Source organism: Andrena cerasifolii, chromosome 3 (genome assembly GCF_050908995.1).
Source record: "Andrena cerasifolii isolate SP2316 chromosome 3, iyAndCera1_principal, whole genome shotgun sequence".
Classification (NCBI taxonomy): domain Eukaryota; kingdom Metazoa; phylum Arthropoda; class Insecta; order Hymenoptera; family Andrenidae; genus Andrena; species Andrena cerasifolii.
The window spans coordinates 23,074,815-23,093,702 of NC_135120.1; the positions used below are offsets into that span (position 1 = coordinate 23,074,815).

The 18,888-nt window shown below is 48.4% G+C and overlaps 1 protein-coding gene across 1 annotated transcript; it reads right to left on the reverse strand.

Moving 5' to 3' along the window:
- Positions 1-244: 244 nt before the first annotated feature.
- On the reverse strand, positions 245-18,442 carry LOC143366595 (neurotrimin). The gene is made up of 5 exons (XM_076807736.1): positions 17,509-18,442; positions 7,199-7,350; positions 2,906-3,116; positions 2,397-2,693; positions 245-2,087 (listed from the first exon to the last, which is right to left on the reverse strand). The coding sequence occupies exons 1-5, from the start codon at positions 17,576-17,578 to the stop codon at positions 1,903-1,905; spliced, it is 915 nt and encodes a 304-aa protein (XP_076663851.1). The 5' UTR covers positions 17,579-18,442; the 3' UTR covers positions 245-1,902.
- Between the last annotated feature and the right edge of the window lie 446 nt (positions 18,443-18,888).

Genomic DNA, 18,888 nt, shown 5'->3' on the forward strand with positions numbered 1-18,888 from the left:
AGTCACCGCCAAAGAAATGTCCCTTGATAATCTTCGAATAGTGGATCCAACGAGGTTAGCAAGGAAACGATTTTCCATAGGAAGAGGCTTAAGCTTTAAGTTTTAACGAGTCGTTTTGAAGGAAAAAAAGAAGATGAAAATCATAATTCCATCGACTTTCGTGCTTTAACGTTCAGTGTCACCATTTGCGATTGAATTCTCTCTCTCTTATCGCTAGGCTGAACGCGTATTCCATTTCGTCTCGATTGTCTCTTGGAAATTTCGTTTCCCTTTTGTTAACAACGCTGGCTCTACTCCACCGTTGCGCTTCGGGTTACGCAATAAAGCGAGTCGGTATATAACGCTCGCGTGGCTTTGTTTCTCCCGTCGAGTGTGCGTAGTTGCTGACGCATAGGCGTCCCCGTACAGTGGAAGGAGAAGGAAAGAAACGGGGGAAATACACGTTTGTACGTACACGATGCATCGGATCATTTCGACGGATCGTCTGACGGAGACGATCATCGAGATGACTCTACTTGCTCGGGACGATCCCGGTCTCGCGCTGTAGGCGGTCGAGTATAGACACGTTTCGCTAATAGTTCCCTAGTCGAATATAATTAACCATATCGCTTCCAAAAAATTCATCGAACAAGTTTCAATTCTATAGGAGCGGCGCGGACGAAGTTCTGTCGGCATTCAGCGATTCCCCCGCACGCTTTCCCTTCGTTACGTCGCCATTATCTCCCTACCCCATACCCCCCACTTCGCCCCTTTCTTCCCCGTATGGGCGTGTGGCAATCACAAGCGCTCGTTACCGAGTCGAATCTCGATGCGAAAGAAAGAGTACGAAACCCTCCCGATGTCCTCGACAGAATCCCGCGATCGATCGCGAAGACTTCGTCGCTGTTTGGCTTCCCGCGAGAAAGACACGAAGATCGCGAAACACCTTCGACGATGATGAATAATGAATAACGGAAGGGGGAACTTGTTCCGAGCTCGCGTTTCAGTCGCCTACCCGCCGAGAGCGGGGGAGGGTTCCTTCCCGATGGTAACGTTCGACGAATATGTACAATGATTCCGTGAGACGTTCAGCGATTATTAAAACGATCGATGTGAAACGATGAGGATACAAAAGAGTCTATTCGTACGTTCGAGTCCCTTGGAAGATCGTAGTTTTATATTATAATTCCTATAAAAAATTCTTGCTCGTCTCGCTCATGTTTCGAAGGAGAAGGATAAGTGTTCGCGAGCTTCGTGTCGTTCCTGCCTCCCGCGCCTCGACCGCGCGAAGAAGTCGCGCCGATTTAACCGAGCACACCCATGGCTAATTAACCCCCTAATTACTAACGGCCGGATCACATTGTCTCGACACGCGAAACCGCGTTTCTTATCATCCCTCCGGAGTCAACCATTCCTGCACAGAAAATGATCGCCGAGATTCATCCGCTTCGTTGTGAAGATTTCTCCCGGCGCGCGCAACACCGGGCACCCGAGGAGAAGATTTTCGGCGAACGGTCGCCGCTGTCGATTCGTTAAAAGCAACTTCGATCGCGACCAAATGTAAACGACACCCCTGCCCTCCCGGGCGGTCGGCTGGAATTTCGACGCCCTCCCTCGTGTCCGACGTGCCTCGAAGAAAGTAAAACGCTTAATTGCTGGCCAAAAAAAAAGGAACGCGCACGTTCGGCCGCGTCGTCTACGTTAATTTCTCGCCGCGCATTCTTCTCGCGGTTCTCTGCCGCCTGTTGCCCGGTCGTCTGCTCTCCGTCCCCGTTCACGAAGTCAATTTCTGCGGGAGCCTTCCCCAGTGCTCGCCCTTTTCACTTCTCCCGTCCGCTGGAGCGTTGTTCGAGGCGCATCCCGGGTCTCGTAGCAGGAGATAATCGATCATCTCTCGCGACACCATCCTCCTCTCGTTCCTGATTATCGCTCCGGCGCGAAGTAAGATGGGTTCTTCGAGTAAAGGACCATGAGAATCAGAAGGACGTGGACGAACAGCCGGCTTCCGTGGCTCGAGTACAGCGTCACGACGCCCGCCAGCCACCACAGCGTCGGACAGCCACCCGGCGCCGAGCTGATCCCCCTTTGAATCGCAGCAGGATGCTCACCTGCGGCACACAATTCATTTTACTCCACGGTGTATTTCATCGCACAACGGGTTAATGAGTTTTCCACCTATAACAAAGCTGTCCTTCATCCCCTCCGCCCTGTATTTGCAATTGAATTTAAAGCAGCAAGTCTCTTTCCACTGCTGCGAATGGACTTGAAATACTTCAAACGAGAAAATCGATGTCAGCGACTAAATTGGATCGTTCGTCGCGTAGTTCTAGCAAGCTATTGCCTTGAAAGGTGGTTTACCATTTTCTCTCGCTGATATGCGACAAAGATTTCTGTTAATGATACGGGGAAACGCTTACCATTCAACACGTGAAGCTGCACGCTCGCGCTGTCCAAGCTGCTCGGGCTGCAGGTGTAATTACCCGAGTCCTCTCGCTTCGCGTTGTGAATGACCAGGCTGCTGACCGTGTCGTGATCGATCCTCTTCGTCTGGATGTCAATTTTCCCCAGCTGGTAGTCCAGAACACGGTCGCCCTCGTGATACCAGAAGACGTAGAACGGGCCTTCTAGGGATTGCTTGATTACACACCGGATGGCCACTGTGCTTCCAGTCTTCACGTACATGTCACGATCGCCTATGATCTCGATCTTTGGCACTGAAACATCCACACGCGAAATCTATCTTCCCCCATACTATCATCACAAAGGGACCGCGCGTAATTTCATTGAACGGCAGAAATTGCAAGTAAGAATAATCTCGATGGCACTGATCGAACGAATCAATTATCGAGCGAATGATTGTAAATGGACAGTAATGGAGAAGTACGTTATTGATCCATCGTGTAAAAGCGACTGCGCGCGATCTCACCGACGATGTTGAGCTTGATGATGTGACTTTTCTTCGGATCGGTCGAGATTTGGCACTCGTACTCGCCTTCGTCGCGTGCTTGGACGTACTTAACCTGAAGCGTCCAGGTGTCCACCGCGTCCACGAAAAGCGCCTGGAACCTTTCGTCCGGGATAAACATGGTTCTATCTACCGAGAGGATATGCGAGTCCCTTCTTCTGACCCACGACACCTTTGTTGTTCCGGGAACAAACAGATAAAGACCGATAAGATCGTTGAAACTCACGTTCCTCTCGTTACTGTTCCTAAATATGTTTAAGGAGAGATCGCGCCTTGTTGGGCCGAAAAAACAGGGAATTCTTTGTGAATTTTTCGTACAAAAACGGCTCGACAAATTAATTCGAGGTTTGGCAGGCTGTTTTATTGTATCTTGAACTATTGGTCTGAATTTTTGTGTGACAGTGGAAAAAAATATGGCTGATAAACTGAGAGCGTTGAAAAATAATCGGGTGGCTCTGGCGTTGACGAAAAGTACTGTAAGGATTATCTGAAACACAAAAAGGAAAAGAGGTTTTTAAACTATATGAATGTGGCTATGGGTGGTAGTAGATTTATTGCTGTAAGGTGAATGTCCCAATTTCTGCTCATGTTCCCATTTCTGCTCATTTCGTATTTTTCTTATTAATATACGCGTCACGTTTGTACTATAGTTGCAAGAAAATAATTCTAAATTATTTGAACATTTACGCGAGTGCAGCATAAGCAGCAAAAAACTTTTAAAATGAGAGACTCATGATTTTTCGACCGCGTTTTAGCTGGTTGTGGTAAGGAACAGGGTCACTATTGGTATTCGATAATTCAGCAGAAAATAGTTTTTGCAGTAAAAGTTCTTATTTAATAACAAAAACAGATACCGTATTGTGCTCTGGATTTAGATTTGTTACTATTTTTTATTATATTAAGTAGAAAACAGGTGATTAGGTTTAGGGTAAAGTGAATCACCGTCGTTCAAAAGATTTTACTTACGTTACAATTTACCCCGTCTTACAATCTGCCCCGGTCTCCCCTATGCGAGCAGAAATTGGTACAAATGGTGAGTAGAAATACGTACATCGCTATTTTTCGTGAGCAGAAATACGGACATTTAAAGCATTATATTTAATAACAAATTACTAGTAGTTAAACATCTTGAAATATCTTTCTGAAATAGTTTTCGACTGGTTGATTTATTATTAAAGAATTAATCAATTACTCTGCAAATTTTCATCACAAACAAATTTGTTACACCTTCTTTCTGACGAGTAACCTCTGAAATGAGCAGAAATTGGGACATTCACCTTATCTGTTATCATTCCTGTTTTATTTAAAGAAGTTTTCCTGATTTTCAGGCAAAACCTTTCTCAGTCTCAAATCAGGACGCTTCACCTTCTTCAAAAGGCTGCTATTTTAACATTTCTTTATTTTTCTTAATGCATCTACTACCACCCATAACCACTTTCATATAGTTTAAAAATCTATTTTCCTTTTTGTGGTTCGGATAACCCTTACAGTACTTTTCGTCAACGGCAGGGCCACCCGATTATTTTTCAACGCTCCCTCTGTATCTGCCATGTTTTTGTTTTCACTGTCACACAAAAATTCAGAACAATAGTTCAAGATACAATAAAACAGCCTGCCAAACCTCGAATTAATTTGTCGCACCGTTTTTGTACCAAAAATTCACAAAGAATCACCTACTTCTCGGCCCAACAAAGCGCAATCCCCCTTAAATTTCAGTTCAACCGATTATTCCTTATCTATTTCCACTATAGAAACAGTGCATATCGATGTAGCAGAGAGGTACGAAGAAAATGTACGTTCCATTTGAACGCCCCTTCCACCTATCAGTTGCGCGCACCAGGATTCTTCGCGGATAAACTCGAGCCAGTATGAATGCTTTCGTTCGGAATAAAATTCACGAAAAAGTAACGTCCGCTCGCCGCCGTATATTTCTCCCGTCAGTCTCTACGGGGGAAGTCAATCCGACGCTTTCTTCCAGCGCAAGAAAGCATCGCCGGGGATTATTAATCTTTTCTCTTATACGCTCCGCTCCATTGTTACATTTTTTCGCCCGGAACGCGGACGCTTCTTCGGGGAGCGAGGCAGCGGAATAAAGCAACAGAGACGTTTCTGGTGATGAAGTGAAATTCAACCGTGTCTGGCGAATTCCGCGAGCTCCTCCCGATGAATACGGACAGGAGCTGCGTGTGGAAAAAGCGCGGAAAAAGCGCGGCCGAGGAGGAGAAGGGAGCGAGGCAAGCCCGGCCTCGACTCCCCGATCTCGGTCGATCAATCTTCTTTCCCTTGTCTACGGTTAATTTATCGTACTTCGAATCAGCACCGCTCGCCCGCTGCATGGACCCCGAGGCAGCCGCCCGCCTCGCAGGGAAGCATATTAGGTGTACGTTCAATTTATTCGCGCGATAAGTGTAACGAACGATTGAGCACGCGCGACGCTGCGGCGAGCGTTGTATCGATGGAACGGCGTCTTATAGTCGGAGTAGAAATTGCTATCAACGAACCACCGGTAAAGTGCTTCCTCGTTTCAGCCGAGCGTAACGGCGGCTCGAAAAGGTTGCAATTTAAGCCGAGGGAAAATTTGTTTGCGTAACTCGGCAGCATCGATTCCTGATCGACCGTAATTTCACCGTGGACCCTTGAGCTGCAATTATTACCAGGGGCAGCCGCCGGACTAAGTGATATCGGTTTTCAGTGACTGATACTATTTACCGGAATGCCGTCTGAGAATTCTGAGCAATTGTCATTGGAACACCGTTTGTAGGTACTCGAGGAGAAGGGGTTAACGGTGGGGTGGTCAGTTTAAATTATCTTCTCCCTTGCAAAGCCTCCAAGGGTTTATACGTTGAACCGTATGTTTCGTCGAAGCCGATTCAGTGTTCCAAGAACGTAGAATTACGTTTTCATTCTTTAGTCACGACACAATGAGCATATTCCGTGGGACAAAGCACGAGGAGGCGAAGCGTAGAGGATGTCAAGCGCGTTCCGCGAAATCGTTAGTTGAGGAACAATCGCTTTCAATCGTGTCGCGAGTGTAGCGAAACAGCACAATGGTCGTTGACAGAAAGTCAGCGGTAAAAGTACGTTTAATCCTACGCGCGATAAGTATCGGGGGGTGTGTAAAGGGGTTGCGCGACAGTGCAGGGGGAGGGGGCGGTACGCGACCCTTAAGTACGCAACCGGACCATTATACAAGGGTCGCGTGTCACCAGACACTTAGCCGCGGCTCTTTCGACGTACAACTTTCGTCGCTGTATACACAGGGGGGCGGTACGTTCGTTAACGAGTGATACGGGCCGCGTACGAAAAGTTTTACCACCCTATGTACTCCGTCTCGGCTGCTTTCGATGGGACGCCCTTAGGGGCACCCGAGTACCCAAAAGCTCTCTGATCGCAGAGTTTTCTAATCCTTCAACCAGACGGAGTTTCCTTATTATTATCCAAAGGAGTCACGTCTCCACGGCCGGCGAGGGTTGCTAACCCCTTCTAAGCTGTCCTCGGAGATAGGAACCCGTTTCCTGTCAACGGAAGATCTGGGTTACTTCGACGAGGGCGACCTATCTCTCGCGGATCGTAAAATTCGCGTGGCTCGTATAATCCTGCCCCAACTGCCGCGAATCCGTACAGATTAGACTTTTATAGTTGGCATAAATTCCGACCGGGATGCACCGATTGCGTGTGTCGCGTTATCGTCGCTATTTCGATTATTGTAATAGTTCCTCGCGCGAACTATCGACGGGCACGGAGGCCGATAGCGCAACTTTTCGGTGGCGGATCGGCGTGCAGTTCATGGAAACCGACGAGTAAACGCGGCGATAGCATCGACGCCGGGTTGCAGAAAACTGGGTACTCGCGTGCAAATAAATCTGCTTTTATCTGCGAGCAGGCGGCGCCGGTATCCGGTCCGTGCTTTTCGCAAGGAACGGCCGCCCAGATAACGGTCCTCCAAGTTTACGAATATTTCACAATCGACCGGATAAATTAAGGTATCCGCAATTTGTCCGCCGGGGCACGCGCGTCTTTCGGGTCGTGCGGTATCTTCGTCTGTTCTTTCCATACGGTGTTTCGAACGGGGCCTTGCTACATAGCGGTTTTCCGTTTGCCATCTACGCGTTGCATTGATCGAAGTGTGCGATCGAAAATTGCTATTTGGAGTAACGAGGGAACTCTGTGAACGTGTTTCAAATATTAAACGCAGCGTTCCGTTCGAAGTACATTTAATATTAGAATATGCTCGAGCAAACGTGGTAGACTTACCGATTTATTACCAAGCTGCCGCACTTTGCACGGCAAGTAAGCATGACTTCCAAGCTGAGCCGTGATGTTCGTGGGGGTGTTGGAATCGAAATACGGTCCCGTGTAAATCCCGTCGAACCTCTTCACCAGCGAATGGGATCTTGTGCTCACCCCTGAAAGATTCAATGAATTCTTAGAAGAGTCCCTGTATCACATAATTGAATTCTTCAAACCTCGCGCGATGCATGTAAATTAAACGCAAGTCTCTTATCGACCACCGTTAAGGCTAACTAAGTAGCCAATTTTCTTCTGGACGATACGTACAACCCTCGCTTCGAAAATCGATCGCTAAATGTCCTGAACATTGAAACTAGTTGAAGTACACCTCAAACCACGTGTCCAAATTAACAACCACCCTTCGCTACCTCTCCGTCAGAAATTCCAAACTCCACTTCGATTGATTTCAAAATTATCGTTTAGCAGAGAAGTTGTTCGTTCCGCGGCGCCCTCGCCAGAAACACGGCACCGTCGTTGCACAAATTCCGAGAAAGGTGTTACGGGCACGAAACCTTTCCGCGTTACCATGAGCCTGGCGCGGACACGAAACGTTCACCCGCGGAATCCCCTGTGACAAAGTTCATTCCTAAGTTCGCTCCGAATGCCAGCCGTATCTTAGAAGAATACATTAACGCGGCTGCTCTGACCGTGCCAGCTTGTTGCCACGGGGCGAATTTACATTGTACGGATCCCGGTAGCGCTGCCATGATGGAATAATAAAAGGATCGCTGGTGTACAGCGTATCTCGTACTCGTGACGTCCATGCACGCGGCTTCCCTCGTTCTGCCTTTTACCCCGCGCCTTTCAGAGTAAATCCTATCAGAGCTTCTGCCAAGCCATCGTGCCCTGGGGAAATGGATACTAATCCCGAGGATCTCGATCCGAGGGATCCGAAGGCGGATCAGCATTCGGCCCGAAAAGCAACGCCAGGCTTCGTTCCAGCGACCTTGAGGGCCCACATCTGGTCTACCATCCGCAGGATAAGGGCTCCGCGTATTCGCCGGCGCATCGCATTCATCATACGCGACGCGATACCGTGCATCGCTGCTCGTGCACGGTCGCGCTCCTTTCCACGTTCTACGGAAGCGTTTTGGATATTGCTATCGTCCAGATACGACTATCGCGGAAACGTTTATCAAAACATTTGTCGCGTCGCTGGGATACGAAGGTTGCACGATAACAGAGGACGCAGGAACCTGCGTCCCCGTTGTCTGCGGGTATCGAGGGTAGTCTCGATTTATCGCCGATGCTTCTCGAGTTCGTAAGTTGCCACCGAGACGCCGGGAATACGCGAAGAGCGGCGAAGAAGAAGAGCTCGATAAAATAGCTGTTCGAGGGAACTTTTTACACTTCGCTAGCTATCGTTGGCAACTCGTCGTGCGCGTTATTTAACTCCGTCCGCTCCCAACACGTACCTCGTCCAACGACTTTCAATCCACTTTTCAAACAGCGTCGCGCGATTTTTGGAATTCCTCGGTTCCCTCGGGGAGGGGTATTGGATTACAGTTTTCGCTTTTATCTTTATGAGACGCGGCGAAAGGACTTCCATCCGATCGGAGGGGAGACGTGAGAACGAGACGAAATGAGATTGTCGGAATGTTAATAGAGAAAGCCGATCGAGGAAGCTTGGGAACACACTTCTGCACTCTGCTTAAGGGGGAACACCACTGTGACGGCCGGAAAAGTAAGCCATTTTTTAAGATTTTTTTTCAGGAATAATTTACAGTTTTCATGGAAAAATTTTATTACCTACCTTTAGTACACTGTCTTAAGAGACTATGCAAAAAAATTAAATAGAAAAACATCCATAAGTTTTAATATATTAATTAATCTTCTAGACCCCCTCACGCGAGCTGATCGAAGGTGTAACTATGGTTCAGCAGGTCCAAAATCAAATTTCATTTTTTTGTTACAAACTATATGAGTGTAGTTCTCGTTATACGTACGGATTCTTTGATTGAGAGCAATTTTTTTTAAATACACTCGAAAAACTGTCCACCTTATTCGCGGATTTTCGAAACTTTTCTTCTAAAGCGCACCATTTTTACAAAAATAATTTGTTTAAGAAATCGGTACGTACAACGGAAACTACACTCATATAGTTTATAAAAAAAAATCAAATTTGATTTTGGACCTGCTGTTCCATAGTTATACCTTCGACCAGCTCGCGTGGGGAGGCGTAGAAGATTAATTAATACATTATAATTTATGGATTTTTTCCTATTTATTTTTTTTTGTATAGTCTCTTCAGACAACGTACTAAAAGTAGGTAATAAAAATTTTCTATGAAAACTGTAAATTATTCCTGAAAAAAATTCTTAAAAATGGCTTACTTTTCCGGCCGTCACAGTGGTGTTTCCCCTTAAACTGTTTAGGCTTAGCTCAGACCTAATTTCCGCCTGCGGAACTTTTCGCGCGAAGAAAAATCTATCCTCTAGGCGCCTCATTCCTTGTGTAATCATTCGTACAGCATTTTTGGCAATTTAACCTGCAGGGTAAAATTAATGTGTTGTTAAACGTGACATAGCAGAATGCATTGGAGCGAAAAGCAATTTGAGGTAGTCGATATGTCCGCAGTTTATCTACGTGTGCAATTCAGCGTGCCTCTTCATTGAGATTTGTACAGACTCGAAAACATCAGGTTCTTCCTTTGTTACTCGATAAATGTTGAACAATACGCTAATGCACACAGGGTCGACAACAGACCAATACGTAACAATCAATCGCAAGACAAAGCAGATCGACACGGTTAAAGGACTGATTGATTACTAACGGAAAAGAGATAGCAAAAGTGTTGTATAACTAGGAAACGATTGTTTCCCAGTTTTCCAATTCCATCGGTTTTCTGTTTATTCGGCTGGCTACGTATGAGTATGTTGTACGTGTGCAAAGTTTCCACCACAAATTTGTCAATACCGTGCATTGTATATACACAGAAAAAAAGTCGATCGTTTGGATTGCAAAAGCAAAAGCTCGAGTTCGATTCTTTTATTAATCGAATAGAGCTGTTCGCCAGATTGTTTCGAGGAATGACTTCCTCCCACATACCCTTTCTCGCGATTTCCATTATTATTTTCAATTTAGCTTGATGGCAGATAAGCCCAGCTTTCAATCATCGCTGCTAATGCACCTCTCTCATCATAGTGTCCCTTTGATTTCCTGTTACACAGTTTTCTGTGCCATTTCTCCGTAACGCAACAAAGACGCCGCTAGTTAATTGATTAATAATACAACACGGTGATGTAGCGCAGAACAACAGGGCAAATGGTTTCTTCAGACGTGTGTTCCGCTCTCGGAAAATAATGCCAGTCATTACTGCAGCGCAAACAAAAAGTACCCCGCTGGTCTCAAGTGACGTCATTGCAGCGGCCGTGTTAAGGGGGTGTAAGGAGAACGCATTAGTGGTATTGCTGTATTATTCAACATATTTTAAGGCGACGGAATGAGAGAACGCATGAAGGAAAGTGATATCGCGTGGGGCACTGTGGCAGGCACTAGTAGAATGGGGACGTATTACGGCAGACTACCCGAGTGGACGACAAAGTTGATTAACCGCCGACCGTAGCTAATACCATTTTAAAACTCCCGCAGACACTCGACGATTCCATGGAATTGAACATAGCCTCCCGCCGTACAATATCGATTCGCAAAACTGTATTTTCGTTGGAACTCGGCTCGTGGAGCGCAAACACGATGAAAAACGTGGGGAGGGCTGTGACTCGATTCGTTGTTTATACAAAGGGGACAGAGTCGGCTAAATTCGGAGCGGTCCTTAATTAATGCTGTTTACAGAATTATTGAAAATTCCGCAATATTCGATCGACCATGGGCGCGACCGCTCGCAGCGGTAAAAATCGAACGTCCGCATTGGTAAACGAGCGCGGTGCTAGATGGATCCCACGCCCTTTTAATAATACCGCGTAATCGTAACATCCAGAGTAGGTACACGGATTATTCCGTTATTTGCGTCTTTCGATCGGTGGGGGGAAAAGCGCTTAAACGTTGTCGATGCATCGACGCGCCAGTCATATCCGCAATTGCCTCTGCTGTAATTCTACCGCCGCATATTGTGTCCGTTGTAATTTCGCCGTAGCGTTTTACAACTCCATCCCGACGGTTACGCATACTTAGCCAGCCATCCGGCACGCGCAGTTACGAGCGCTGCGCCTTCGGCCCGAGCACTTTTAGGTTTTTAACAGCTCCGTAAAGTGCCACGGCGATGGAACCGTGCTCGTCGTCGACCATGTTAAATACCTCGCAGTTTCCCCTGCAATTCTGAGCTGGGCGAAAGCTGCGGCACAGCTGTCGGCGAACATTAGCAACTGTTCCGACACAGGGAGGGACAGGAAGGTTAAACGACGCTCACTTTCCCCGTCCTTTTGGAATCGAATCAAACGAACGTTGTACGAGCCGAGGGACGAGGACCACTACGGAGACAAAGTTTCATTGAACGCCCAAGAACGAGACGCTCGGAGGGGCGTAGCGAGAGGACCTTGAGGACAAAAATACCAGCGGGTGGCTGTTCGACCTCCCCTCGGGACGAGGAGCGTTCGCAAGTAATGGACCCGAGGAGAGAGAAGAGAGCCCGTGTCGCGCGTGCCCGAGGATCGCTCGACAAACGCTTCCAGCCGATCGTGCCCGGCTAATTCCCCTGCACCGATGCCGATATCCTTTTAACTGTATCTCGGGCCAATCGTTCCACGCTCGATGAATCGATTTGCCAACGCGTTTCCGTTCAGACGCCGCGAATTGGATTGGCAATCAGTGCGCGCCGACCCGGTATCGCGGGCACTGGGGACATGCACGACCAATCAAAGCCTGCCCTCCCAGGACACTCGATCCTGCGGACAAAAGGATCCTTCAGGGGCGGAAAATATCGAGCGCAAACGGCACGCTGGACCAGATCGTGGCCTCGAGATCGCCCCGAAACCAGCATAATCATGTATCACGCGGTCGGCTGCCTCTGCCCGCTTCTGGGCGCGTTTATTCTTTTCGCGTTCACCGTAAACGAGGATTGAATTGTTCTGCCGTGGCCGCGATTATCGCTGATGGCATTCCTGGAAATTGTACGTCGCGAGGAGATTACTGACCGACGGTGCGGGGGCCGACGACTCGGGTGGTGGAGCGCCGGAGGGAGCAGATGGGTGGCCGGTGTAATGCGTTGTTTATGACCGATTTCAGGGTGAGATATCATACCGTAAATTTCAGGGAGGAGAAATCGCGCGCCAGGGCAAACAGAAGGGGGCTGGACGTTGCGTTATTAATCCTGCAACTGTACGCTATCTTGGTTGTAACGCGAGCACTGCACGCTGGGGCCTTTCTTTGGCTAATGGAAAAATGCTGGTACTTAGCGTCGGTAGGTTGTTTCGCATACGAGGCGTAGGGTGAAGGGATTTGTTCACGGTTTGGATATCTTAATGCATGGAGGCAGGGCGATAAGAGCCATAAATCCTAAACGTATGTACCTATGTCATCCTGGGCTATGAACCCTAGGCTGTTTAATGTTTCAAGAGCCATAAAGGGGAGAGGAGTTCTGGAAGATTTAACAGGCTTGGTTTATTAGGCTACTAGGAGCTTCGCGATGTAAGTCGTGTTCTGTTGGCAAACGATTTCGATGTTTCATTGACACTCCATTTGAGTTCATGGGGAGTCGCAGGTCGTTAACCCTTCGAAAACGGCAGGCGATCTACTCAATAGCGGTGTCAAATACGCAGCAAACGATGAGCGTTATATCACGTATCTCCGACGATGTGAATTCGAAAAAGGGAGAGGAACCGTGGACGTAAAAGTTACTCTAATAAGTCTAATATGTGAATCATATTGCTAATTCAGTCTAAGCCGCGTGCGCTTTGAACTCGCAGATAACAGTCGGTTAATTAGTAATATTCAGAATTCGAGGACCACTCGGTACACCAGGAGGAGTAATTATAATTCGATTCAAAGTGATGGAGAATTGATAAAGTTACAGAGGGTTAACTGCTACGTCTAATCGAAATATGCTCCCTGCGTCTCTCCTCGACCTCCTATACGGCTCTCTGATTATCGCTAATGCGCTTATCGTGCATTCAAGCGCAAGGGGAACCGCGTACGCGCAGATTAATAACCGCGAATAATTACGCGTGTACGAGGACGTGTTCCGCGGCGGTGGTGGATGCGCGATCGGAGGAAATCGCCCGTGACGAAGAGAAGAAGGTTGTGGAACGTGATCCCGACCGGGAGGCGGGTGAAAGTGGAAATAAATTTGTCGGAAACGGACAGAGGATTTCTGACGTACATATATATATATATATATATTTCCCTGGAGACGGTGGCGTCGGTCGATGCGGAAAGTCGAGCGTCGGCAGGGACGCGTTTTTCCTTCCCGCTTTATTAGAGCGGCACGTACGGGTATTCGATGTAATTTTACGACGTCATCGGACACTAAACTCCGGCATAAATCTAGATTTTCTGTCCCACCCCGTCCCCCACAGAAGATCGCTTTCCTTCGCGCCCCTCCGGGGCTAACTCGATTTTCTGTCTTACCAGTTCATCAAACATTTACGTCCGACTACTTCCATCGTGCACTTCTGAGATTCCACGATCGTTCCGCGTACACCGTTCCATCTTCGTTTAATCGAGCGCGATTAACGGAGTAATTATTCATGCGCTCGTCAGACGGAATGCTGGCGCTCGTACGCTGGCACTCGCGCCTTGTTTGAATGATGATATTCTTTGGTGTAGCACTGCTGCGTTTAATATAAACAGAGATATACCCACCCGTTGGTCGTGCACTCTTGGCTACGTTATCAATGACCTGAACAATGTTCTGTCTACGTGTTATACGCGAAATGTTGTTCCGGTAACGATGATAGAGGTATTGCGGGGTTAATGGGATCAATATCGATAATGATGTAGCCGCGATCCACGTCAGGCACGAAAAGCAACATCCGCGAAAGTGATTTTCCGTAGGCGGTGCTCGCTGGAACGCCGAAATCTCCATCCTGCGGTAACTACGTTGGTCGGTTAATCACTATGAGGTATAATCAGCGGTTGGCGCCGCGATTATGTTACCAGGTCGAAAACGCATAATGCATCGCGTCGGTGCAGAACTTGTTTTCGCGCTGCGGACTGCAGCACCGCCGGGCGCGCAGTTGATATCAATTAAAACTATGTCCCCCGAATCGGCTGGCCGGAATTCGATGAATTATTTAACAAAATTACCGACTGCCGCGTTGTTAGCTGCATCTAATGGCATCGACTCGTGCTCCCCCGAAAGTTCCACGTGTGTCGTTTAGTTCGCGGTTTGGCAGACTTTCTTGCACACAGGATGTTTCAGAGCTGCCTGCGCACACCGAACCGTGTGACACAGCAGAAAAATATGGATTCGCGATTGTTTAGTGAAACCACTGCTACTCGCATCGAGTCACTGAATTACACAGTTCGACAAAATTTCACTTTTTTTTCGGACTTGTAACATTTGATAGCTGTTGCTTATAGCTTTTCGTCCCCTGAATACGAATCCGCAAACCGTTTGTCGACATCACCCTCAGTTTTTGAGAAATTCGATTTTGAAAAAAAATTGTAAAGTTTCAAATTTGAACAGCTTTTGTGGCGAAACGGTAATACTTATTCGGTTGCTCGTTGCGTCAAATTATTCCATGAATCCTCCCCAATACAACGCTATAAGTTATTATTGGATTATGAACATTTAAATATGTTTAAACAACGATCAAAGGGAAAAGGACACCCAAAATGCACTCATTTTTGAAGATATTTTTCAATTTATTTCCAAAACTCAGGGTCTAGGAGGAAATCTGACTATTCCACGAGATGCAGCAAACATTTTTCCATCGGATAGCATCAACAGAAGTGGTAAGTCACGTTTTGTTTTCAACACAGAAGCGAAATAGTTTATCAAAACGTGTAGCGTCGACAGTGGTACTCAACGGCGGCGCACGATACACTGCCGCTCAGCATCACACAATTACTTAACGCGCGTGGAGAATGAAAGAAAAATTTCTGCTGCATCGCGTGGAGTAGTCAAATTTTCTCCTACACCCTTAGTTTTTAAAATATATAGCAAGATATCTGAAAAAATTGGTGCATTTCGGGTGTCCTTTTCCCTTTGATCGATGTTTAAACATATTTAAATGTTCATAATGCAGTAATAACTTATATCATTGTATTCGGGAGGGTTCATAGAATAATTTAGCGCAACAAGCAAGCGAATAAGTATTACCGTTTCGCCACAAAAGATGTTCAAATTTGAAAATTTGCAATTTTTTTCAAAACCGAATTTCTCAAAAACTGAGGGCGATGGCGACAAACGGTTAGCGGATTCGTTTTCAGGGGACGAAAACCTATAAGAAACGGCTATTGAATGTTACAAGTCCAGATGGCTGTCGAACTGTGTTATTGGAAACGTGAACAAATGTGACCTATAAGAATATCCGTTATAAGAACATCTGCTACTCGTGGAATATTTATTCCGAGGGTGGTCGATAGTTGTTGACAATCCGATCTCACGATGTATGATTCAGTAGCAAGTATAATTTTACTGTCTCGAAACATTCAGCACCCAAAGTCCCGAAAGCGATCCGTCTGAGAAAGATCGTTGCTTTCCCCGACGAGTTTTATTGTCCAGGTAAGTTTGCACGCGTAGCTCCGTAGCACACTGTACATTTTACCATCTCCTGGCGGACGCGCTCGATAACAGCGGCCCAGAAAGCGGGGAACGGAAAGACTAAAACGATCGACACGGATAACGAACGACTCGATTGACAGCTAGTTGATATCAGCGAGCTCCCATACCGAAATATTGTCGCGGCTGCCGCGCGGAATCGATAGGGGAAAGCGCTGTCTGATACAGACGAAGTTAATAAATTCTTTTTACTGGCTTGATTTCTGCCCCGGCGAGACGAGAGTCCTAAGAGTGCTCAAGAAGGAAAGGAGAAATTACGGGGAGAGAAATGGATAAGGGGTGCCTGGCAGCCCCTGTATCGGGAGGGAACAGCATCCTGGAAGATCATTGAGATAAAACGTGTCGGAGGGGGAAAGTGAACCGTGAATTAATGTACTCCTGATTGAATCAGCAAAAAGTTGCACCGACGGGGGAGGGAAGAGTAATTATCAGGCTGACGGTAGTACATTAACGAGAATTCCAATAAGGGCTGTATAAGGCTCGAAATTGACGCTCCGTTCCACGAGGACGTCGGGTAATTGCACGGATATCGCGGCGCGACCCGTTTAAGCGGGCAACCATTATCTATATTCTTCTCATAGCCGCCAAGCACCATAAACGGGGAGGCAGTAAAAGTGAATAGCACGGGTGTCGTTTTAACCCACATAATTAAGTGAAAAGTTTGCCGCGAAGAGTGCTATCAGAGACAGATAGAAGTGAATTTCGTACTACGTCGTTCGGTTACGATACTTTCCTCGCTACTGACGTCGGCATCGTCGACGAGCCATAGGATACTCCTATCGACAGCGTTCGGAAAAAGCTAACCGTATCATCGAGGGATGCAGCCATGAGAGAGATGAAATCGATAGGCACGTCCCTGAACGACGTCAGAGCTGAAGACGAGGGAACACGTTTACCCTTCTGCATACACCACACTAGCATCCCTTCCTCTGATGACAGAATCATCGCGTCGACACGGTGACCCGACAAGGACAGCGATGGGAGAAGAGACGGGACGATTCGTGGGCGGGGGTAGCGCGAGGGGACGAAGGAGAGAATAGGGAAAATACAATACCCACGGCGCGACAAACAAGGGTAGCGCTAGATACAGCCCTGGACCGGGTCTGGAGGCAGCTCCCTCCCCCTGTCGGAACCACCCCCTGCCTGCAAGTCCTCCTTTTACCCTCCACTCGAGTATCTCGATCCTCTCCGTTGATCGATCGCGAGGCTACGCGATCAGCTGCCGAATTCTGCGGGCAGGGTAGCAGCATCGTGGCTTGCACGCGTGCAAATTCACGTACGACGCACAGTTACACCCCAAAATCTGATCGATCCATCCGCAGTACAAGTATCCACAGCCCCGCCTGCCTCTCTTTACCCCACCCCCGTAACCCCAGGTTCACGTCACTCGCCCACCCCTCTCGCAGCCCGTAAAGAAGCCATCGACAGTCCGTCGAGGATCTGGACCCAAAGCACAGGGGGTTCACGGCTACGAAGAAGCCCACCTTCGAGATCGAGCCCAGCGGGCGCGCGTAACACTTTTCGCGCGGGCCTCCTGAAGGATCGGTGCACGATCCACGAGATCCCGTATGTCACGCGGAGGGATTGATCTTACCGGTGATGCCTAGGAGAATCCAGCACACGAGGCACAAGACGTAGTAGTTCACGTAAGAGGATCTCCTCATGATGACGAAGACAGTAACGACGACGACGGGAACGACGACGCGGTTGCCTTCGACGGGTCCACTGACATCTCAGGAACGGCCAGCACACCAGGCCCGTTGCACCCGCTCGCTCCTAGCCCTCCGTCATTGCGCCGCTGGTCCTCCTTGGCTCGATGCTACCAGACCTCGTGCATAGCACCCTTCTCACCGGTGTCCCTGTTCCTTGCGATCGCGCACGTTTTACGGATACCACCAACCCGTCGGTGTCGCACTGATCACATTATCCCCCGAACGAACTCTCGATCGTCCGCCGACGTGCTCTCTTTCTCTCTCTTTCTCTTTCTCTCACTCTCTCTCTCCCTCTTTCTCTCTTTCTATCGTTCCTCGCGACGTGTACTCTCGTTCGCCAGCGTGTCCAGCGGTTGTGCGTGTCGTTCCAGCTGGACGTTCCGAGAAATGACCGTGCACGAAAGTTGACTCACCGGGGCCTTGTTTCCGAACGCGTGGTTGTGGCCCCCTACACCCGACGGTCCTCCGACACGGCTAACTACGACCGAGTTTTGCGTACGGGTCGTCTGCGGTTCGTCGTCCCGGGCGAAGCTCTGAAACCGCCGGGCCTCCAGTGGCACTGCCCGCGCCCGCCCGGGGATTCCGCGCAGGCGTGCTCTTTCTCCTCTACTCTGACGATCAGTCAGTCTCCTCCTTCCTCCAGGCCTCCGACTCTCGCTCTGTCCTCCTCCAATCTTACCCCTTTCTCCTTCTCAGTCTTCCTCCCCCAATTACCACTACAACCGCTGCCACCACCACTACCACTATCCTCCACCCGGTGTCGTCGTCGCCGGCGTCGTCGTCGACGTCGACGTCGTTGTGTCGTCGTCACCACCACCACCACCACCGCCAATGCCGCTGCCGCTGCTGCCGCGCACAGTGCTACTACCACCGATGTGGTGGTTGCTGTTGCTACTGCCGCCGCGCCGCGCTGTTCTCGTTCCTACGGTGTCTTCTGCGCCTTTTGCTCTTTCAGCCCGCGACGTCTCTCGTCCATTCTCCTGAACAAATTTTACGCTTCTCACAATGTTAACCTCCGTATCCCCTGTCGGGTTTGACCGAGACGATACACCAGGCTGGAAAGTGGCCGAGCGAGCCCTCCTTGCTGGCCTTCTTTTCCTGGCCCGAGAGAGGATTTGTAAATTTGCGGTCCGACCGATTGACGAGGAGTGGTTTAATTAGCCGGGAGTCTGGGCTTAAACGAATTCGGGACGATTGGAATCGACGGCGGCCAGTCCCGTCTCCTTTCCGGAGTCTTTTAATCAGCTTTCCCTTTGACTTCG

Coding starts and splice junctions, on each gene's coding strand:
- LOC143366595 (XM_076807736.1), bottom strand. CDS start 17,578: ATGAGGAGATCCTCTTACGTGAACTACTACGTCTTGTGCCTCGTGTGC. Junction 7,351..17,508: donor GATTCTCCTAGGCATCACCG/GTAAGATCAATC, acceptor TGAATCTTTCAG/GGGTGAGCACAAGATCCCAT. Junction 2,088..2,396: donor GCAGCTTCACGTGTTGAATG/GTAAGCGTTTCC, acceptor TGTGTGCCGCAG/GTGAGCATCCTGCTGCGATT.